The sequence below is a fragment of the Panicum hallii genome, chromosome 1 (assembly GCF_002211085.1).
Source record: "Panicum hallii strain FIL2 chromosome 1, PHallii_v3.1, whole genome shotgun sequence".
NCBI lineage: Eukaryota > Viridiplantae > Streptophyta > Magnoliopsida > Poales > Poaceae > Panicum > Panicum hallii.
Window position 1 is genome coordinate 47,318,155 of NC_038042.1, and position 23,370 is coordinate 47,341,524.

The 23,370-nt window shown below is 48.5% G+C and overlaps 1 protein-coding gene across 4 annotated transcripts; it reads right to left on the reverse strand.

Moving 5' to 3' along the window:
• Positions 1 to 1,523: 1,523 nt before the first annotated feature.
• LOC112890944 (ankyrin repeat protein SKIP35-like) lies at positions 1,524 to 6,843 on the reverse strand. Of its 4 annotated transcripts, none has more exons than XM_025957852.1 (4): positions 6,649 to 6,843; positions 5,612 to 6,275; positions 5,103 to 5,520; positions 1,524 to 2,350 (listed from the first exon to the last, which is right to left on the reverse strand). In XM_025957852.1, the coding sequence occupies exons 2-4, from the start codon at positions 6,160 to 6,162 to the stop codon at positions 1,715 to 1,717; spliced, it is 1,605 nt and encodes a 534-aa protein (XP_025813637.1). In that variant the 5' UTR covers positions 6,163 to 6,275; positions 6,649 to 6,843; the 3' UTR covers positions 1,524 to 1,714. The 4 variants fall into 4 exon arrangements, with proteins under 4 accessions (XP_025813637.1, XP_025813631.1, XP_025813625.1 ...); XM_025957846.1 differs by having other exon boundaries at positions 1,524 to 2,509; XM_025957840.1 differs by having other exon boundaries at positions 1,524 to 2,509; positions 5,085 to 5,520; positions 6,539 to 6,842.
• Positions 6,844 to 23,370: the final 16,527 nt, after the last annotated feature.

A 23,370-nucleotide genomic window follows, 5' to 3' on the forward strand; every position in this document is an offset into this window, starting at 1 on the left:
CTTTTTGTTAAAATGTAATTATTATTAGTACGTTGGAACGGAGGCTGGCTACATGGTGGTGCACCACTAGATCCTTATCTAATGGCCAACCACTTAGAGCAAACAACTCAGTTTTTATAGAATAAAAAAATGTTGTGCAGCTTGAAGAATTGTCAAATGAGCCATATAATTAAAAATAAATGCTAAAATAGGAAGTAAAACGTTGACTAAATAAATATTGTTCATAGGATAAGAAAAAAATTGAAAAATAAAAACAGTTAGAATGAACTATATAGTGAAAAGATGTGGCATCTTTGAAAGAATGTTGATAGAAAAAAATGCTAAAATAGGAAATAAAATGTTGAGTAAAGAAATGTTGTTCATAGGATAAGAACAAAAATGTTGAAAAAGAAAAACAGTTAGAATGAACTATATAGTGAAAAGATGTGGCATCTTTGAAAGAATGTTGACTAGAAAAAGGTTGAAAAATTGTTGACTAGAAAAAAAGTTGACAAAACATATATTGCATGGAGGACATGTTGAGTTGTCAAAAGTTGGTACTGAAAAATGTTGAAATAGGAAAAAAATGGAGTGAACTCTTTCTAATGAACAAAATAATGCATCTTGGATTGAAGAATAAAAATGTTGAGTAGAAAATGTTTAGAGAAACATATATTGCATAGAAAAATGCCATTGGCTCTTGATAAGAAGAAAATGTTGCCATTGGATCTTGATGTAGTTTTTGATCACTGTTTGTATCCTCCATGCACAACTATTTGGGTATTCCATTGTAAGTATATTTTTACTAACTACTAGATTCATTTACAAGTGATTCTCTTTTATAGTTACGAGTCTTATTCTGCTACTTGAGTTGTAAGAAAATTGGTGTATGTATAGAGCTTACGTTTGCTACAACATACTCCCACCAAATGTAATATAAAGTTACAGAAAGTATTTGCCAAAACTGCAACTTGCAACCAGAAGAAAATAAACAAATGTAACTAAAAAGTATGGTGTAAATAAGTAGAAAATCAGTTGTGTTTATTGACTCTAGCTTCCTTTACTTGATCATTCCATAGTAGCTACTAATCTTGTTAAAAAGCGTGGGATGATCATCTGCAGGGTTTAAGGCCCAACAAAAATTGAAATAAATCAGTTTTTTCTTTCACGAAACATACCTCCGAGGGATTGATATGAATTATCTTGAGATTGATAAAGTCACAACATGCAAGTTGTTGGTGTCATCCAGCATATTACCTACCACTAAAAGGATAGCACCATCGTTAATTGCTGAAATAAATGGGACAAAATGCGAGGACCTATACCATGCCTAGGTTCGAACCCACCTGAGCTGTGCTGTCGTAGATCTTATTGCACGCATGTTTACGGATATGTGAATTTACGGAGTAGTTTAAAAAGGCATAATAACACAAAATAAGTAAAATGCTTTCATAGAGTTTATTTGCCTTCATATACATGCATAGATAGATATATAAACGCAAACTGCACCCCCCCCCCCCCCCCCCCCCTCAACAGGCAATCGATAGACAAACTTCTCTTCTTACAAAAGCACTTTGTACATGACCATGAGGCCTGTGACGCACCAAAACTATTGCTACCACCAGTCCGCTGGAAGGCTGGGATTTTGGCAGCTACACACTGTTTTGTACACTCTTACACAACTTAATAAGGACCATACAATGTTTAATAAGCTTATTTACACTTGGTAAACCTCTCAAGATCCAACCAAGAAGGACGGCATGTGGCGCTCCAGAGCCATCACCAGATCCTTCCCCTGGCTCTCCGCGCCAGCCTGCTCCCCGAGTCGGCCCGTCGCCTCCACCAGCTCACCCCTCAGTCTCTGCGGCAGCAGCTGCCCGCCCGCCTCGCTCACACACGCCCGGTACAGGGGCAGGTAGGCAATGCCGAGCACCATCTGCGATGGGAGGGCATCCAGGCAGACAGGGGACGCGCCTCTCCTGAGGACCCTCATGACGTTCACGAAATGCGCCTTGCCAGCGCTCACCCCTTCGGCGAAGGCATCCTGAGACCAGTGCTCTTTCAGGAATGCGACCAGGTCGGGGGGCTCGCCGTTGGTGGCCCCCCTCGCGATGAGGTCTGCCGCCTCATATGTTGCGGCAGCGTCTCTTAGGAAGTTGGACCTCAGGAGGAAGGCAACGCCGTTGAGCGATCCGCTGCCCTGGCCATGAGCAGCTTTCAGGATCTGTGTGCTGAGAGCTTCGAGGATCTGCTGGGGGATCTGTTCAAGTAGGTAGGATGCCACCGTGAAATGGCCACTGGAGGCAGCGGTTGTGAGGGCGAGGCACATCTCAATCTCAGAAACACCTCGATTGACAAACCAGTGGATGACCTGCAAGCACCCACGCTCAGCAGCTTTTATCAGAGGACCAAGGAAAGAGGATGCATTCCCTTCATCAACCAAGCATGCCATTGTGTCCAACTTGCAGTAATGAGAAGCATACACTAGAGCCAGGTCAATGTCCACAGCCAAGCTGTTCTGATATGCAATCTGCATAAAGGGATACAAGTTACGGTTGTCATTGTCATGCTGTACTAACTCAGATGTACTACTTTCCAAAGATGTTTAAGGGTACAGTTGTTTGACAATTCTAGGATAATACAATATTTTTTAACATAAAGGAAAAGTGATTTTCACCTCCGTCCTGCGTACAAAGAAATAAAATCTAACAGGAAGGACCTCATATCACCATAAATCTTTTTCAGGAAAAATTCTCTACAATGATGCAAATGCTACAAAATTTCAAGACCAAACTATACTTCTTCAGTAAATCAATATTTATGCACTAGGTCCAATCCCATTCCATGGAAAAGCGCAGAATGCCATGAAGAACTTTGAGAACATGCTCTAGAATGCAGAAAAAGTAGTTAAAAGACCAAAAACTTCGACCAAAAAATGGTAGTTACATTACTACAATAATATATTTTTAGTTAAAAGGAAAAGATAGTTTAGACGCCAATAACATTGCTCAACATTTTCAGGATAATATGGCAGGACTGTTTCAAAAGAAAAAAACTGGTTTTTATTCCATTTACATCATAAGGAAACAAAATCTAAACCGGAAGGGCCTTATATTACAGTTAAACTTTTTCTGGCCAAACTGTAGAATAGTTCACAATTGCTACAAAATCCAAGATCAAACTATAATACATGAGCAATCTACTTTTTTGTTCAAAATGCATATAAGCCCAATACTATTCCATTAAACAGCACAAAATACTATTCCGTTGAACAGCACAAAATGCCTCAGCTAATTGGAGTACGACAAGCTCTCCGATGAAGATAAATAGTTAAAATCCCAAAAACTACAACATAACAGAAAAAAGGTAGCACATAACTATATAATATGATACTTTTTAAGTGCAAAGAAGAGGAAAGGCTGAAATATTTAGTTTCTTGAATGACTATACTGAAAGTTCTTACAGGAAACGGTTTGAAATTATTGTGTATTTATTTTCTGATCCTACCTAAGATCAATAATAAATAAGCAAAGAACATGCAGAATTGACTATCAACTTGGTTGCCATAACTTGGCTATATTTTGGCAAGAAAATGACCTATCATTGACTATATTTTGGTTGCATTTTAAAATTATGGAAACAAACAAACTAGATGCCCAGATTCTAGCAGATTCAGATGTAGAAACATGGAGTTATAATATTAGTGCTTTCTACAGAATAGTGTGCTTACTAGACAATGGCATATAAATTGATGTCATCATGTAAGGAAGTAATATGATTGTATGACATATTTAAGATAATAAGACAAACTAGGGTTCTACAAAGAATAAGTGGTTTGCATCCCATTACACTGCATACCCAAACAAATCTAAACAGACTGCTAACCTATTTTAGGCCAAAATTTAGAAAAAAAACTCTTAAATGCTACAAAATTGTAAGATCAAATTATACTTGAGTACATAGATTTTATGCGCATAGTCCAGTCCAATTCAATGGAAAACCACAAAATGCCTCAGCTTGTTGATGTGGTTCAAGAGCTGCTATAGAATGTAGTTAATAAGTAGTTAAAAGGCCCTAAAGCTTCAACATAAAAAATGATAGTTACATTACTATAATATTATACGATTACATCTTAAAAGCATAGAACAGTAAAGATGAAAATATTGAATTTCTAGATAGTTGGAACACACTCAAGATCTTGCTGGAAGAGGATAGTGCAGCAATTCGAAAATAGCGTGTTTAGTTTGTTATCTTACCAAAGCCCATCTTTACTGTTAGCCATCATGTTAGCCATCAATTTTTTTCCCCCTAACTAGACTATAATTTGCGAAGAGAATGAACTACCATTGACTGTGTTTTAGTTGCACACCAAAATAAGGACACAAACAATTTTGATCAATCAGTCTAAATTTGGCAGACCCAGATGTAGGAGAAGTTACAATAGAGTGCTTTCATTAGAAATTTGGGTTTTCTACACGACAGAGTATAAATGGATGCTATCATTGACTAAGGGCCTGTTTGGGTGTGCTAAAGTTGAGTGCTAAACTTTAGCACCTATTAGCACCAAAACCCTTGCTAAAAAGTTTTTGAGTCTTGGCTAAAGTTTAGCATACCCATTAGCACTCCTGTTCGGATGAACTACTGCTAAAGTTTAGCACTTTTGACCATTAGCACTTGGATCCAAACACCCCCTAAGTATATTTGCTATACAGATCACCACTATGATGGTGTTCTTTGCACAGAAACAAAGAGTTTGTCAGCAAAAGGCACTAAATATGACTATAAGTTGGAATATCATCTTGAACTGCAACTGGAACTGTTTCCAATATTCTATGGCTCACAAATAAAAGGTAAATATTGTCCACAGCCCATTCAAAGATTTGGATCCTCCTAGATGACATCCCAAAACTTGCCTCTCTAGTATTAGGAACATAAGAAAAACTAGGTAAATAATCTAGAGCTCTGGACCTAATTTCTTGGTAAATAACTCACACAATCAATCTCTTCTAAAAAAGCAAAATAAAACATTGCTGAAATATCTATTTACTATTTTTCTAAACACACTGACTAACTCTGACATCAAGATTAATGAGAACCTAAATTACCTCCAGCAGAATACGTACAAGCTCAGTACTTCCAAAGCGTGCTGCTTCCAGGAAGCACTGATTTACATTGTCAGCGCCTCCTTCCACCAGCAATGATAAAAGACCCTTAATGGAGACTGCTGAACTCCCAGAAGACCATCCAGGTTCAAATAAACTTGAGAATAGTGTAAGTGGGAAGCAGGCCGCATCAAATGCCTCGGTGAAAATCTTGCCACTGAGATTGTCACCAGCTATGTCCAAAAAGACTCTAAATGCTGACAAATGGAGCTGCACCTCTCGGAGAGTGTTGCAGTTCCATCTGTACCTTTGTGTCTCTTCAGAACAATGATGCATATGAATACACTGCAAAGCCCATTCCATAAACTTCTGCACTTTGGCACCTGCCTCAACTTTCAGATGGTCGGCACCAGGACAATCCCGCAGACGGTCATGCAATCTAAATTTCGAAACCAAAAGAAATAGCATCACCAATAATGTATTAAACAGACCCTTCTGAAAGAAACATTTATACGTATAAGCTGAGTCACCTGTCGGCGACGATCTCCATGCTATCACCCACAGAGATAGCCTTGCTTTGGCAAGCTGCAACACAAGATGCAAGTAGTGACGTTCTGAGGATTGCTCTTGCAAAATCCTTTGCTCCCGAGGCCACAATCTTCGCTATCAGACCATTGAGCCCCTCAAGATCCTGCTTCATCCGCAAGAACCATATGGCGTCAAGGGCAACTGACAGGCCATAATCCAGCAGCGACTGCTGATCTGCTAGAGCAACAAGACTCTCAGCGAGGCCCCACTGCCGTGAGAACAGCAGCAGCTGCAGGGAATGCCCAAAGTCGACCCACCCATTTTGCACACCCCCACCTAATTCCTGGGTTTCATCATCCCCATGACTATAGCTGACGCTGCATCCTTGGTCGTTCTTGGGCGCCAGTGGTGATTCTCTTGCAAACACAACCCCGCCCGCCTGGCCAATCTTGTCAACCTCCACAAGCAGCGATTTCTTCGCCTTCGCCGGAGGGCCTCGTGATTTGCCTTGCTCAACCATTTGATGCAAGAAAGATCCAAACTTGCAATTCATTCACTAACGCAATTCTATTGCCAGCTAAATTAGGCGAACCTCCGACCATAGGGAACGCAAAGAACCCTAATCAACAAGAAAGATCACGCCTCCGCGACCAAAACGGCGCCGATCTGCAGACGAAGATTAAAAATTAGCTAACCCTTAATCACAAGCAAGGTTTTGAGGGGAATAGAAAGATCCGGACCATAAGATTCTTGGGCATAACAGAACCCTACAAACTACTAAGATCAAGTTGAGGCAAGAAATCCGCACAAAAAGAAATCGAAGAATAAGATGAGGAATTTGCAGCCAAGAGGTCAGGAACCTCAAGGCTCAAGCTGTCCAAGTGGATTGCGAAAACTGATTACTAAAGGGGCAGCGGGGTCGAACGAACCTAGAACTTGGCGAGATCGAAGACCAGGCGAGAGTATAGCGAGGAAAAATATGAAGGAGAAGGGGATCAAACATGAAAGCAAAAGGCAGAAGGAGATGGAGACAGTATACTTTTAGTATTTGTTTGCAGAGGCGGAGCTCCCCATACAGCATGGTGGGGCACCTGGCGGAGCAAAGACCCCAATCTCTTCCTTCCCCATGGCAATAGGCGGCCGGAGCGGCGCTTGGAGGTTTGGTACTGGCGATTTTGCATCTGACGACAGGAAGAAGAAGAAGCGCTCTCTATTGGACTGGGGGCGGGTGGAATAGATGGGCATGGCCCAATTCGGTTTTTTGGCCCAGCGCTATGCTGAATGGCCGCCCCCGCGTCACTGCATTGGCTGGACTCAGCGTTATACTTCCTGTGATCGATGTTTATCAACGTGTCAGGTGTCGCGCACGTTGTGAGGCTTGTTGTCCATTTACTCTCCCGTCAAGCTATACATCATACATGTGCATGTACGTATATTAAGAAAGGAAATTGAACAATTGGTAGCTTGTGAATACACGTGCATGCGTGACATTCTTTTCTACCAGGCACGTATGAACGTGTCCATACGATCGCTTGCTTATTGTATTGTCTTGTCTCTTGAATAGCACACGTCAGCTTATATCTTCTATCATCGTTTTCTAAAGGATTTACACAAAATCTCATCAAACATTGGTTAGAATAATATTGTGTGATGTGTGTTCTGTAGTCTTTGTGCAGTTGACTTTCATATACTCAAGTACTTAGACATCCACTACTACAGAATTGTTCTTTACAGATGGGTTTCGCCACCGGTTTGAACCAAATTGGTAGTGATAGACTATTACCGTCGGATCCCATTGGAGCATGGTGATACTAGCCGGTTTATAATACGATCCGGCGGTAATGCGCTCGATACAACCCGACGGTGATGCCTTTCCAAACCTATCTATTTCCCTCTTCATAAATCACTCCCACTCATTTCATTCTGATCCCGGTCCTTCTCTCTCTCCCTTCCCTTCCATTTGTCAGATCTGGAACCACGGGACTGCTTACGTAGCATAAATATTTCTAGGATAAAGGATTTGACGTGTTCCATACCTTGGGATGTACTCGGATTCGAGTAGAACTAGTTGGTACAGAAGGAAGCTACCCGAATAGTACTCGGGTAGAACTCCTAAGCTAGTATTGGTCTATAGGATTCCATGTATTCCTGTCCCCAAACTATATAAGAGCAGATAGGATTCCCTCCAAAGGACAACATCAATCTACACGTAAGGCAATACAAACCACCACACAGGACGTACGGTATAACGCACATTGCGGTCCGAAATGTCTAAATCTTTGTGTTCCTTGCATCTTCGAGTTCCTGATCTCGGCGATACCCTATCTACATCCTACCACCTCGGGGGTATCCCTTGGTTGGCTTGGCGGTAAAACACCGACAACTGGCGCGCTAGGAAGGGGTGTTCATCGAAGATCTAAAAGTACATTTGGCCCCCTAAGTGGGTTTTGTGTTTATCGAGTTATGGATAGGTTAAAGTTCAATGAAAGACGCCAATCTACTTGATAGACGGTGATGGAGCTAAAACGAAGATCTTTATTTTTTTATTTTGAATTTGAGTACAGGAAACACCGTACTATTAAGAGGGATGCGAATGGATAGCTTGAAGATGTCAAAGTGCTTAATTGATATACTAACAACCCAAGAGAGACATAAAATCACACACTTATGAATTTAGTTTTCTCACTAACTCAGTGTGTGTCGGAAGTTCTGACGCCTGCCGAAAGTTGCTTGATAGTTCCGATAGGGGTCCTCCGTCGGCCGTTTTTAATCAAGTCGGCTCCGACAATCACTTAACCGGTACACTAACGGCTAATTTTTACGGGTTGGGTATTTATACCCCTCCGCCCCTCCTCACTTGATGCTGTTCTTCCCTAAGAAAAACACCTCCACTAGCTTCTACTCCACTTTCTAATCCTTCCTTTTGAGCAAATCCTTGAGTTGATTCGAGCGAGGGCTTGGGTGAGAGCAAGATTGAGGTGTGAGGCTTGAGTACTTGATTGAGAATGCAGCCACGTTCATCTCAAGAGCACTCAAAGCATCTTCATCCATAGATTCACATTTGTTACTCTTGAAGCTTGCTTCTAGACGGTTCGGCTTCGCCCGATTGAGCGTCCCCTTGCGTGTGCGCGTCCCGGGAAGTTTGTGTAAGACCCGGGGCCACGGGACTGGGTACATAACGTAGTTTAAAGAGGTCTGGATTCAAGGCTCGGGGGCTGCGGGATACGTGGCATCGACTACTTATTTTTCAAATTTCTTTGAAGGATAAGGAGGATTACAAACTAATGGGACCCTCAGCTTGATTCTCCGATTCAACCTAAGGCTCGGGGGCTACTCCATATGGAATGCAATTTTTTAAATCGCGCACCATGTTAAAAATAAAATTCAGGGCATGAGCACCTCATAGCTTCGATGCAGCCAAGCAAGTACTCGAAGAAGGACTTCAAGACGAAGCTTCAGAAGAAGTCGAAGATTGCTTCGAAAGTACTCGATAAGCCTGCATTACTCAGCTACGAAGAGCTCGGAGGCTTTTCAGACCTAGGGCCACAGGACTGGGTACATAATGTAGTTTAAAGAGGTCTAAGAGATTAAGTCCATCTTATCTCTTATTCATCTTGTTTATCTCTTATTTATTCTGTTTAAATAGGAGATAAGGCTAACCGATACAGGGAGAATCTACTCGAGACATGTTCTGGTACGATTCCTTAGCTGGTGTTGGTTAGTATCTTTGTAACCCTGGCCTCTCGGATATATAAGGGAGGACAGGAACCCCTCTCAAAAAACAGGATCTTTAGATCATTCTACACCAAAGGAATACAAACCACCATACAGGACGTAGGGTATTACGCACCTTGCAGCCCGAACCTATCTAAATCTCGTGTTCCTTGCACCTTCGAGTTCCTGATCTCGGCGTTCCCTCACCCAAAACTTACCACCTTGGGCATACCCCTCAGTGGGCAGCCGGTTAAACACCGACAGCTGGCGCGCCAGGTAGGGGATCGCGTCGAAGATCCACCGGCGAGCTCGATGGCATCTTTCAAATTCACCAGGTCAGTTCCCTCCTAGGGTACGACATTCGTTTTTGGCTCGTGGGTCTGCATCCCAGATGGTGTGGGCGATTTTCGGTGATTCCTCGTCGACATGAGGCCAAAGACCTCCGCTGCGGATCCCCGCAGCGACCTCGACAAGTTCATCGACGGGCTCGACAACTTGCCACTCCATGCTTCTGCAACAAAGATCAAGGTGGAGACTGCTCCAGGCTCGACTTCATCCAGTGTTGCGGCAACTTCCCTTGGGTTGGACTCGTTCCAATCTAAGAATTTGCGTAACCAATCTCAACTCGGTTCATGCAACGTGGCCACTGATCTTCAGGAGGCCAACGTCTCTGGGTCTCTCTATGCGCTAGAGAAGGACCTGGATTCTCTGCTCCAGGCTAGAAGGCCTGAAGCCACCGCACGTCGGGAGGCTTCGGGTTGTTTTGGTGCCAGTGATCTGATGATCGCCTCCGTGCCGGATGGACGCATTGTGCATTGGAGGGGGATGGCGCTCTCCGATCTACTCGAGGCTGAGGGTTGACTTGTGGCCCACCTCGAGCCTTTGCCTTTTCAGGAGGGCAGGCCGTTGGCTACCGTGGTGGAGGAGTCGACAGAACTAGTCGACACGGGCTTCGATGAGCTCGCCTCCCGCCAGGTGCTAATGGCAGAAGAAGGCGAGGACGATGGGGATCTTCCCATCGTCAACTTTGAAGCGGTTTCCGAAGATGAGATCACAGCCAACACCGACGACGAGAACGACGCCGATCGTGAGGCACGGAGGGCCAGGAACAGGGCCCGCACAATCCAGCGGAGGAGGGCCAACGAGCGTAGGCGATCTATGCATCGCGAGCTTGACCCTGAGTTCGCCGCCGTAAGCGAACGGGGTTTCAGGACTCCGGTGGCCAACATCGCCAGGGTAACGGCCATCCTCGAGCGCAGCCACGATCTAGAAGTGCGTCAAGCACTTCTTTATGCGCAGAGGGCTTGGATCCAGCTGGATCAGCACAACCCGGCGTCCACCATCAGGGAGGAGCGCGTGGGTGAGAGTCGAAGTCAGGCTCACAGCCGAACGGCTGGCGGCCGTCCTCGACACCAGCTCAGCAACGACAACGCTCGCGGGAGCCAGGCTCCTGGCGGGAGGCAGCAGCCACCGCAAGGGGGTCATCCGTGGCAGGCCAATCATCGACCTTCTCCAGAGGACCTGCGCCAGCACATCAATGAAGGTCGCGACGCGCGGACAGTGATCTCCTCCAGGCGCAAGGTCCGCGAAGAAGTCGAAACTGAAGATACTGACTGTAGCGACCGATTCCCTGCTTTTTCTGCTCGTTTTAGCAGCTACAAGTATTCGGAGAGCTTCAAACCAATCGGCATTACCAAGTACGACGGCAAGCAAGCTCCTCAGCAGTGGCTCCGTTGCTACTCCACGGCCATTGAGGTCGCAGGGGGGTCGAATATCACCAAAGTCGTCTACTTCCCGATGGCTTTGGACCCTGCACCGCTTACTTGGTTGGAAAGCCTCAGCAGCAACTCAATCGACTCCTAGGAGCGCCTCAAGAAGGTCTTCATCTACAACTTCCAGGGAGCGATTGCTCGTGCAGGTACTCGTCACGATCTTGCTCAGTGTAAGCAGGAACGTAATGAGCTCCTGCGGTCCTACACACGTCGCTTCTTCGACGTTCACGCCACCATCGCCAACATCTCGGAGGACGACATCATCGATTGTTTCTACAACGGCATCACCGACCCGGGCATCTACAGGGATTTTGGGCGGAACTGGCCGAAGACTGTTGCGGGCCTTCGTGATATGATGCACGATTGGTCCTAACAGGAGGAGAAGATGCGGGAGCGGTTCCCGCAGCATCAAGATAGTAATCTGCGGCGCCCAAACGACAACCGCAACGACAAAGGCCAGCGGGACTTTTTGGGTCCGCCCCGGAAACGAAAGCCAGATGATGTCATCGCGGCTATCGATCGTCCTTTGCGGGGCAAGAAGTCGATGACGCAGGAGGAGTTTGAGAAGCTCCTGCAGAAGAAGTGCCCTTGGCACCCAGGTGCCAATCATGTCGCCATTGACTGCTACCACCTTCGGAGGACGTTCAGCAACTCCGGTGGTGGCAAGAAGAATAAGAAGCCTGCGGACAAAGAACCCGAGGATGACGAGGATCACGGGCGCAACCCGAAGTTTCAAGACGCCTCGAAGGTCGTCAACGTCATCTTCGGTGGAGATGAGGAATTTGGTTCCAGACGGGAGCAGAAGTTGCTTCTCCGGGAGATTTTGTCTATTGAGCCGGCGGTACCACGACCACTCCGTTGGTCGGAGATCCCCATCTCATTCTCTCGCGACGACCAGTGGATGAGCTTTTCGGAGCCCGGTAAATTCCCCTTGGTCCTGGATCCTGTGGTGGCAGAGGTTAAGCTCACCAAGGTCCTCATCGATGGCGGGAGCGGGCTCAATCTCATTTTCATCAGCACTCTGAAGAAAATGGGCCTGGATTTCAAGGACATGCTGGTTCCCAGCAAGTCCCCCTTTTACGGCATCGTCCCAGGTAACGCGGCACACCCACTTGGTACGATGGTCCTCCCAGTCACCTTCGGCACGCAGGAGAACTATCGTACCGAATTCATCAAATTCGAAGTGGCTAACTTCGAATCTTCTTACCATGCCATATTGGGTCGTCCGGCACTCACCAAGTTCATGGCAGTGCCGCATTATGTCTATCTGCTTCCTATGATGCCAGGACTCAGCGGAGTACTCACCCTCCGTGGCGACTTGAAGAAGTCGTATGACTGCAATCAGGAGGCGATCCAGTATGCTTCGACTACTCACGTGCCAGATGCTTCAGGAGAAGTACTCGCGGCCGCGCAGCAGCTTTCCCAATCCGGGCTGGAGATTCCTTCCAAGAAGGCCAGCAAGTCGAGCATCCAGTCGACTGATGACGTGGCCCTCAAGACGATCCAGCTTCAGGAGGGAGATTCATCTAAGACCGCTGTCATCGGTGCAGGCTTAGGTGACAAATAGGAACTCGCGCTCATCAGCTTCCTACGGGCTAACCGAGATATATTCGCGTGGAAACTAGTGGATATGCTAGGGGTGCCCAGGGTGTTGATCGAGCATGCTTTGAATGTACACCCGAAGGCTACGCCTAAAAAGCAACGCCTGCGAAGGTTTCCCACGATAAGCGTGAGGCCATTAAACGGGAGATTGCTAAACTTCTCGCAGCTGGATTCATTAAAGAAGTAATCCATCCAGAGTGGGTAGCGAACCCCGTTCTTGAAAAGAAAAAGAATAATGAATGGAGAATGTGTGTCAACAACTCATGTTGTTAGCAGTGCCATTGTAGTTGAGAGAGGCGAGGAAGGCCAGGCGTTTGGGGTGCAGAGGCCTGTCTACTTTGTCAGCGAGGTCCTCTCCGAATCCAAGGTACGGTATTCATCTGTTCAAAAGCTTTTATATGCAATCTTAATGACATCAAGAAAGCTACGCCATTACTTCGACGAGTACAAGATTACTGTGATCACGGATTTTCCGTTGGGGGATATTCTTCATAATCAAGATGCCACGGGGCGCATATCTAAGTGGGCAGTGGAACTGGGGGTTTTGTCAATCGACTTCAAGCCACGCACTGCAATCAAGTCACAGGCTCTAGTCGACTTTATGGCTGAATGGAGGGAGAATCAAGTCCCAACTCCAGTAGACAAGCCAGAGCACTGGACCATGTACTTTGATGGGTCCCTCAAGCTCGACGGCGGCGGCGCTGGTGTTTTGTTTATTTCTCCACGAGGTAAATAATTGAAATATGCCCTTCAGATCCTGTGGGAGGTATCCAACAATAAAGCCGAGTATGAAGCCTTGCTTCACGGGCTTTGTTTGGCGATATCACTAGGGATCAAATGACTACTTGTATATGGCGATTCCCTTCTTATTGTTCAACAGGTCAACAAGGAATGGGACTGCAACAAGGAGACGATGGATGCTTATGTACAGGAAGTGCGCAAGTTGGAAAGCAACTTCTCCCGCTTGGAGGTTCACCATGTATTGCGGGAGCACAATGTTGGCGCGGATATCCTGTCCAAACTGGGGTCCACACATGCTCAGGTCCCGTCGGGAGTCTTCGTCCAGGAGCTCAAGAAGCCATCCATCAAGTCTTCTCCGCAGGTAACCATCGACGCGGGTCCCCAACAACCCGATCGAGAGGTTATGGTGCTAGGGGAGGACTAGCGAGAGGCTTTTATCGACTTCATTCGAGATCAAAGGCTACCAGCGGGAATTGACGCCAAGAGCGCGGAGGCGGCACGCGTCCTGCGAAGGAGCAAGGGTTTCGTCTTGGTTGACGGCAAGCTTTATCGGCGTGGCGCTCGGTCAGGAGCTCTCATGAAGTGCGTCACAAAGGAAGATGGTTACGACATACTGTGGGAGATCCACGAGGGCGTCTGCGGAAACCATGCGGCTTCAAGAACGCTGGTGGGGAAAGCATACAAGGCCGGTTTCTGGTGGCCCACTGCATTGACCGACGCGGAAGATCTTGTGCGCAGGTGCCAAAATTGTCAATTCTTCGGCAAACGGACTCATGTTCCAGCCCATAGCCTCATCACTATACCGCCATCCTGGCCTTTTGCTAGTTGGAGCCTCGACATGATCGAGCCCTTCACGACAGCGCCAGGCGGTTTCACCCACATTCTGGTGGCTATCGACAAGTTTACTAAGTGGATTGAGTACAAGCTGATAGCCAAGCTCACGCCAGATCAGGTCGTCGACTTCATCTCAGATATTTTGCATCGTTTCGGCTTCCCCAACACCATCATCACGGACTTAGGATCAAACTTCACGGCAAACCAATTCTGGGAGTTCTACGAGAATGCTTGCATCGAAGTTAAATATGTCTCGGTCGCACACCCAAGGGCCAATGGACAAGTCGAAAGGGCGAACGGCTTGATAATTGACGGCCTCAAGAAGAGACTTTATGATGAAAACAGCAAGAAGGGAGGCAAATGGGTGCATGAGCTGCCACATGTCGTCTGGGGGCTTCGGACTCAGCCGTCCAAAGCCACAGGACAAACACCTTTCTTCCTCGTATATGGATCTGAAGCTATTTTACCAGCCGATATCATGTGGAAGTCTCCAAGGGTCGAACTGTAATGAAGGCGAGGCGGACGAGGCGAGGCAGTTCGAGCTCGATTCTGTGGAAGAAGCTTGCTGCACCGCTCTTGTTCGGTCAGCTCGGTACCTGCAAGGGATCCGCCGATATCATGATCGCAACGTCAGGGAGCGGTCATTCAGTGTTGGTGATTTGGTCTTGCGGTGCATTCAGGACGAATCTGGCCTACACAAGCTCAACTCAAGGTGGGAGGGCCCGTTCGTCGTCAAGCAAGTTACAAGGTTAGGGTCTTATCGGCTACAATATCCTGAGGGTCAGGATGTCCCGAACTCCTGGAACATTCAGAACCTGCGCAAGTTCTACCCATAAGACGAGGCCCGGTGATAGCTGAATCCCCGGGGGCTTAGAAGATTTTGTTTCCTCGAATCAATTTGGAGGCTATGAGCCACAAGATTCGGGTTGTACATTCCCTCTTACGCACACGATGGCCACGGTCACGTGCAACACTTATATAAATCGACTTCTTGTCGTGAATATTGCGGGGGCTATGACCACGTTCATATCCTTTCGACTTCATTCTCTGACGGAACCCTCGGCTCCGTCTAACTCCTCTACATATCGATTTCCGCCGTGACCTTGGATGGTCGCACGTGACAGCAGTCGCATTTTTCCCAACATAACCGACCCGTTCGACTGGTTTATTCCCAGTTTGTTGGATGAGCTCGTGCAAAGAGCTGCTTCGACTACATCCTGCGTGGTTGCACCCAGAGTAGTCTCGTCCCGGCCAAGAGCACGGCATACCAGCGGCGACGCCCGCATTCGCTTCCAGCAAGTCCGATCAGTCCGTCCGGGTCCTATATAACTTGCGGAGCGCGCTCCTATGAGGAGCAACCCCGACTACGTCCAGAGTCGATGCACTCAGGGTAGTTTTGCCTTAAAGCCTGGCAATTGCGCGACGATGCTCGCGTTCTTTCCTAACAGTTTTAGACCCACGAGTTCGGGTTGTGGTCAACTTGTTAGACAAGTTCCTACATGGAGCTATGGCTACCTTTAGGGTCGTTGCACCCAGGGTAGTGTCTACTACTTACGCCTTGTAAGCCTGGATACCAATTCAGCCTACGCACATACACAAGTAGAGACATCAAAAGAAACCATATATATACAAGGAAGCGAATACTTGTTTTCAGTACCGTAATCCTGCATTACACTTTGAACTATGCGTTCTGATACAGGTTGGGCCTCTAGGAGGTATCTGTCGAATTGCTCCTCGGTGCAGTCCGCCGCCATGCCTTGAGCAAATATCTCCAGCTTCGCGCTCGGTAGGAAGGACTTCACAATTGCGAGGGCGTTGTTGACGCACGTGACAGGTGCCTCGGAAAGGAACTCCATCACTTTCTTTGGGGCCTCGCGGAGATGCTCTAGCAGGGGCTGGGGGCTTGCTTCGCCTTCTTCTGGTGGATCCACCATGTCCACCAGCTCCCAGGCGGCCCCCTGATGCTCTCGAGTTCTTCGCCCAGCGTCTTGATTCGCTGAAGGCTGTCGACGAACTGTTGCTCAGTGTCGCCGATCACCTTCTGCAGCTTCTCGACGTCATCTGTACGGCGATAGAGTAGGTTCTTCATGTCAGTAAGTAGCTCTTCTTTACTGGTTAAGATTCTCCTAAGCTCTGTGGTGGAAAGCTTTTCAAAACCCAGGTTGAGTCATACAGTGCAAGTACCCGAGGGGAGCAATGGTTTACCTTGGTGCGCCCTCTTTTGCTCCCTGAGCTGCTCCTTATGTGCCTCGAGCTCCTTCTTCTGCTCCTCGAGTTGTTGCTGGAGCTCGGCGTTGACCTTCTCAAGATGTACATTTTCCGTCTTCTCATCGTCAAGGCACTTCCTCAGGGCAGCGAGTTCCTTGCGGTCGCGGGTAAGGGTCTTCAATTCCTCTGCCTGCTTCCGGGAGTGGGCGATCACACTTTGCATAAAAAGGGGAAATCCAGATTAGCAACTCGATATAGCCACTAGCATAAAGGCTCTCAGGTCTTACCATGGTAAAGTCATGCGCCTTCTTGAGGTTCTCTACATTGCCGTCCGTCAGCAGCAGGTCATCTGCCGGGTCGGTGGCGACGGCATCTTGGCCACCAGACCCGGCCAGCAGCAACTCAGCGGGTCTCCCAGAGGCTCACGCGACTTCTTCAGTAATCAGCCGCTGCGCACTTGTAATCACATATGTTCTCAGCATACAGCATGCAGATCCTGGTAACTAGTCGGGGCGATCGGATGCTCACCTGCGCCATCCGTGGGAGCGGCGCTAGGGGTCTCGACTTGTTTCTCGCCACTGGCCCCGACCTCGACTTGTCGGAGCTCAGGCGGCGGCAGGTCGGGCAGCGTTGCGTCTGTCCCAAGGGTTGGCTGCGCGGGCGCTGACCCTTCTAGGGCTGATGCCTCGGGGGCTGACGCAGCGGCGACTGGCCCAGCACTTGATGATTCCTCCCGGGTCGAGGACCCGGGGGCGGGGGTAGCCGAAGCTGGCGTCAGCTGGAGGTCCGCGGCACTTGCAGCACTAATGAAGTCGAAGTTAGTCAACACATAGGTCAAAAGATCAAATCATTTGCTGTGCAACCAGAGGCAGACTTACAGTACAGATTTCTTCTTAATGGCTTTCTTCATCCGCACGGCCTGACGCGGCGTCCCCGTTGCTGGCGGCGGGGTTTCACCAACTTGTGGCGCGGTCCCCGCCACGGCGATGGTGACGGCGGCGGCGGCCGCGGGGCTCGTCCTTTCTTCTTCGGGCTCGGCCCGGGCGGAGGACACGGAAGGACTACAGGAGGATGTCATAAGTACAACTCAACATTAAGGTACCGCATTACAACAAACCAGTAGGCTCTTACCCAGTGGTTTCGAGTTCCTGCGCCTTGCATTTGCGCACCAGTCGATGGCCTTGCGGCACCAGTGGCAAAGCGCCGGTCAACTCCACGCTTTGCTCGGAGGAGTCATCCCGGCGCGCTTCTCCTTCGGCTCCTTCCCCCGCCTGCGAGCTCACGCCCTCGGTGGACTCGCTGCTGCGTTGAGCTACAGCAAGGCGAGCCCTCTTGGCTTCAACGGCGGCAGTGGGGAGGAGATAGTCTGGTCGGGGGATGTCAGGTCACGGCGGGTAGCTGCGGTGCAGCTCCGTGTGTCCCTGCAGGAGGTTCTTTAGTTAAGTAACGGAGTAACAGAGGTTATCCTCAGCAAAAAAGAAGTTGAATACTTACTGGTTTGGGCGGATTTCATGCGGAAAACAATGTGGACATGTACGGCACGGCGTCCACGTCTAGCAGCACCCGCTGAACTCGTTGGAGCGTGGCTTCATCTGGCAAATCCTCTGCGCACATGCGAGAAGGATCAGCAGGGCTTGTGTACTCGAATCCCAGGCGATGGCGCTGCTGGATGGGTTGGACGCGGCGTTTGTAAAATGCAAACATGACGGAGGCGCCGGTCACTCCCTTCTTCTTCTGTGCCTCTATGACGTAAGCAGCTCCTTGACCTGATCCATCTCCCTGCCGGAGGGTTCGAGGTTCCACTTTCCCCTCACTACAGGTGGTCTGTTTGACTTCATCGGGAGGTGGGGCGCATGGTTCTCGATGTAAAACCAATGGTTCTTCCATCCAGGAAGGTTGGAGGGGAATTTGTATGAGAGATAGTTATCGCCGGCCTGCCGACGCAGTTGGATGCCGGCGCCCCCCACAATGGAAAGATTCTTGGAGGTGGGCTGTGGTTTGAGGCGGAAGAGGAAGCGGAAAAGATCCCAGTGGGGTTCGATTCCAAGAAAAGCCTCGCAGTAATAGATGAAAATTGAAATGTGGCAAATAGAATTTGGGTTGAGATGATGAAGCTCAAGCCCATAGTAATACAGAAGGCCTCGGAAGAAGGAACAAGAGGGGAGGGCCAACCCCCGTTCGGCAAAATGGAGAAATGTGACGATTTCGTCAACATTTTCCATGGGAAAAGGTTCACGGTAAGAGGGGCGCCAGTTGACAAGGTTCTTTTCTTGCAGCAACCCCTCGAAAACTAGGTTCTTAAGATGGTTGAGGGAGCACTTACTGTGTGTCCACTCCGCGGTCGAAGGCTACGCCTCCTTCTTCTTCCCCTCGATCTCTGCTTTCTTGGGCGCCATTTCCTATTCGCTGGCCACGAGATGCTCGGGGGCTGCGGGGAGAGGGGCGGGGAGGTTGGAAGGGGAGGATTTCTATGGAGAGGTGGCGGCGGCGTTTGGCTCTGTTTGGGGATTTTGGCAGTTCTTGGCAAAATGCAGATTGAAAGCACAGTTTTTTCCCACTGTTATCGCGGGGTTAAATAACCAGCGGGGTGGGGAAAGTTACTGTTCCAAAGTTCAAGGGTCATTTTTTGGGAATATTCTGAAGATGAGAGGTCATTTGGTGGACTGTTTGGATTAAAAATCCGATTAATCATTTTTTCAGGGCTAGTTAGCCCGAAAAAAGGGGTTTTTTCGGGTTGATGGTCTAGTTTCCATCATTTGTATCATCACTTTGGTAATTTTTTGAGTCATCATTTTTAGCCTACACGCCACGGTTTTTAGATCCTTATCTCCATATTTGTGGGATTTGGATTTAAGGCTCGGGGGCTGCGGGGTACGTTGCATCGACTACTTATTTTTCAAATTTCTTTGACGGATAAGGAGAATTACAGACAAATGGGACCCTCAGCTTGATTCTCCGATTCAACCTAAGGCTCGGGGGCTACTCCATATGGAGTGCGATTTTTCAAATCGCACGCCATGTTAAAAATAAAAATTTAGGGCATGAGCACCTCATAGCTTCGATGCAGACAAGCAAGTACTCGAAGAAGGACTTCAAGGCAAAGCTTCGGAAGAAGTCGAAGACTGCTTCGAAAGTACTCGATAAGCCTGCCGTACTCAGCTACGAAGAGCTCGGGGGCTTGTCAGACCCGGAGCCACGGGACTGGGTACATAACGTAGTTTAAAGAGGTCTAAGAGATTAAGTCCGTCTTATCTCTTATTCATCTTGTTTATCTCTTATTTATTCCACTTAAATAGGAGACAAGGCTGACCGATACAGGGGGAATCTACTCAAGATATGTTCTGGTATGATTCCTTAGCTGGTGTTGGTTAGTATCTTTATAACCCTGGCCTCTCGGATATATAAGGGAGGATAGGGACCCCTCTCAAAACACGATCTCTAGGTCATTCTACACAAGAGGCAATACAAACCACCATATAGGACGTAGGGTGTTACGCATCTTGCGGCCCGAACCTGTCTAAGTTCTGTGTTTCTTGCACCTTCGAGTTTCTGATCTCGGCGTCTCCTCACCCAAAACTTACCACCTTGGGTATATCCCTCGGTGGGCAGCCGGTTAAACACCGACACAAGCCGATAGCCAAGCTTACACCAGATCGAGTTGTTGATTTCATCTCCGATATTTTGCACCGTTTTGGCTTCCCAAATACCATCATCACGGATTTGGGATTAAATTTCACAGCCAACCAGTTCTGGGAGTTCTGCGAGAATGCATGCATCGAGGTTAAATATGTCTCCGTCGTACACCCAAGGGCCAATGGACAAGTCGAACGGGTGAATGGTATGATAATCGAGGACCTCAAGAAGAGACTTAATGATGAAAACAGCAAGAAGGGGGGCAAGTGGATACATGAGCTGCCACATGTCATCTGGGGGCTTCGGACTCAGCCGTCCAAAACCACAGGATAAACGCCTTTCTTCCTTGTATACGGATCTGAAGCTATTTTACCGGCCGATATCATGTGGAAGTCTCCAAGGGTCCAAATATACAATGAAGGCGAGGCGGACGAGGCGAGGCAGTTAGAGCTCGATTTTGTTGAAGAGGCTCGCTGCACCGCTCTTGTTCAGTCAGCTCGATACCTGCAGGGGCTCCGGCGATATCATGATCGCAACATGAGGGAGCGATCATTCAGCATTGGTGATTTGGTCTTGCGTTGCATTCAGGATGAATCCGGCCTACACAAGCTCAACTCAAGGTGGGAGGACCCGTTCGTCATCAAGCAGGTTACAAGGCCAGGGTCATATCGGCTCCAATGTCCCGAGGGTCAGGATGTCCCGAACTCCTGGAACGTCCAGAACCTGCGCAAGTTCTACCCATAAGAAGATGCTCGGTGATAGCTGAATCCCCGGGGGCTTAGAAGATCCCTTTTTCTCGAAACAATTTGGAGGCTATGTGCCACAAGATTCGGGTTGGAAATTCCTTTATGAACACAAGAAGGCTACTGCCATAAGCAGTATTTATATAAACCAACTTCTTGCCGTGAATTTTACGGAGGCAACTGCCATGTTTATATCTCCTCGACTCCATGTCTTGACGGAGGCCCCGGCTCCGCTCTTACTCTCCATGACTCGATTTCTGCTGCGACCTTGGATGGTCGCTCGCCACCGCATTTACTCCAAAAAAATCGATCTGTTCGACTGGCTTACACCCAGTACGTTGGAAAGGCTCGCATGAAGAGCTACCTCGATTACATATTGAGTGGCCGCACTCAGGGTAGTTTCTTTTCTGCCAAAAGCACGGCAGACCCGCGGCGATGCCCGCACTTGCTCTCAACAAGTTCGATCCGTTCGTCCGGATCCTACCTAACTTGTGGAGCGTTCTCATATGAGGATCGACTTTGACTACATCCAGAGTCGTTGTACTCGGGGTAGTCTTGTTTTTCTGCCTTACGCACGGCAATCCTGCAACGATGCTCGCGTTCTTTCCTAACAAGTTTAGACTCGCTCGATCGAGTTGTGGCTAATCTGTTAGACGAGTTTTAGCTACCCTCCGGGTCGTTGCACCCAGGATCGCGTCTACTACTTAATCCTTGTAAGCCTGGATTCCAGTTCAGCCTAGGCACACACACACACACAAGTAGAGACATCAAAAGAAACTATATATACAAGGAAGTAAATACTTGTTCTTAGTACCCGAATCCTGCATTACACTTTGAACTATACGTTCTCATACAGGTTGGGCTTCTAGGAGGTATCTGCCAAACTGATCCTCGGTGCAGTCCGCCGCCATTCCTTGAGCAAATATTTCCTGCTGTGCGTTTGGCAGGAAGGACTTCACAATCGCGAGGGCGTTGTTGACGCATGTGACAGGAGCCTCGGAGAGGAATTTGAATATTTTCTTCGGGGCCTCGCGGAGCCACTCTAGCAAGGGCCGAGGGGTTGCTTCGGCTTCCTCCGGTGGATCCACCATGTCCACCAGCTTCCGGGCGGCCCCCCTAAGGTCTTCGAGTTCTTCGCCCAGCGTCTTGATTCGTTGAAGGCCGTCGACGAACTGTCGCTCAGTGTCACCGATCACCTTCTGCAGCCTCTCGACGTCATCTGTACGGCGATAGAGCAGGATCTTCACATCAGTAAGTAGCTCTTCTTTACTCATTAAGATTCCCATAAGCTCTGTGGTGGAAAACTTTTCAAAATCCAGGATGAGTCGTTCAGTGCAAGTACTCGAGGGAAGCAATGGCTTACCTTGGTGCGCTTTCTTTTGTTCCTTGAGCTACTCCTGGTACGCGTGCTTTTGTGCCTCGAGCTCCTTCCTCCGTTCCTCAAGTTGTCGCTGGAGCTTGACGTTGACTTTCTCGAGATGCAAGTTCTCCGTCTTCTCGTCGTCAACGCATCTTTTCAGAGCAGCAAGTTCTTCGCGGTCACTCTCAAGGGTCTTCAGTTTTTCTAATTGTTTCTAGGAGTGGACAATCACATTCTGCATAAGGAGGGAAATCCAGATAAGCAACTCGACATGGTCTCCAGTAGAAAAGTGCTCAGGTCTTACCATGGCAAAGTCATACGCCTTCTTGAAGTTCTCTATGTTGTCGTCTGTCAGCAGCGGGTCACCCGCCAGGTCGGCGGCAACGGCATCTCGATAAACCGACCCGGACAGGAGCAGCTCAATGGGTCTCCCTGAGGTTCCCACGGCTTCTTCAGAACGCGACTGCTGCGCACCTGCAATCACAATATATTCTCAGCATACAGCACGCGGATCCCGGCAGCCAGCCGGGGCGGTCGGATGCTCACCTGTGCCATCCGTAGGAGCGGCATCGGGGGCCTCGACTTGTTCCCGGCCACCAGCTTCGTTTTTGACTTGTTGGAGCTCGGGAGGCGGCAAGTTGGGCAGCGTCGCGTCCGCCTCGGGGGCTGGCTCCGCGAGCGTCGACTCTTCGGGGGCCGACGGCTCGGGGGCTGGAGCTGCCGTGACTGGCCCCGCGCTTGAAGATTCTTCTCGGTTCGCTGACCCGGGGGCTGGGGTAGTCGAGGCCGGCGTTAGCTGGAGGTCCGCGGCGCTTGCAGCTCTAATGAAGTCGAAGTCAGTCAACGCACAAGTCGAAAGATCAAAATGTTTATTGCGCAACCAGAGGTAGAATTACAGTATAGATTTCTTCTTGATGGCCCTTTTCATCCGCACGGCCTGTCGTGGCGTTCCCGTTGTGGGCGGCGGAGGTGCACCAGCCAACGGCGCGGTTCCCGCCACGGCAATGGTGATGGCTGCGGCGGCCGATGGAGCTGTTTCTTCTTCTTCAGGCTCGGCCCGGGAGGAGGAGGCGGAAGGACTACAGGAGAACATTGTAAGCATGACACAATATCAACATATAGCAATACAACAAAGCAGTAAGCTCTTACCCGGC

Coding starts and splice junctions, on each gene's coding strand:
- LOC112890944 (XM_025957840.1), bottom strand. CDS start 6,162: ATGAATTGCAAGTTTGGATCTTTCTTGCATCAAATGGTTGAGCAAGGC. Junction 5,521..5,611: donor ATGGAGATCGTCGCCGACAG/GTGACTCAGCTT, acceptor TTCGAAATTTAG/ATTGCATGACCGTCTGCGGG. Junction 2,510..5,084: donor TTGTACGTATTCTGCTGGAG/GTAATTTAGGTT, acceptor CCCTTTATGCAG/ATTGCATATCAGAACAGCTT.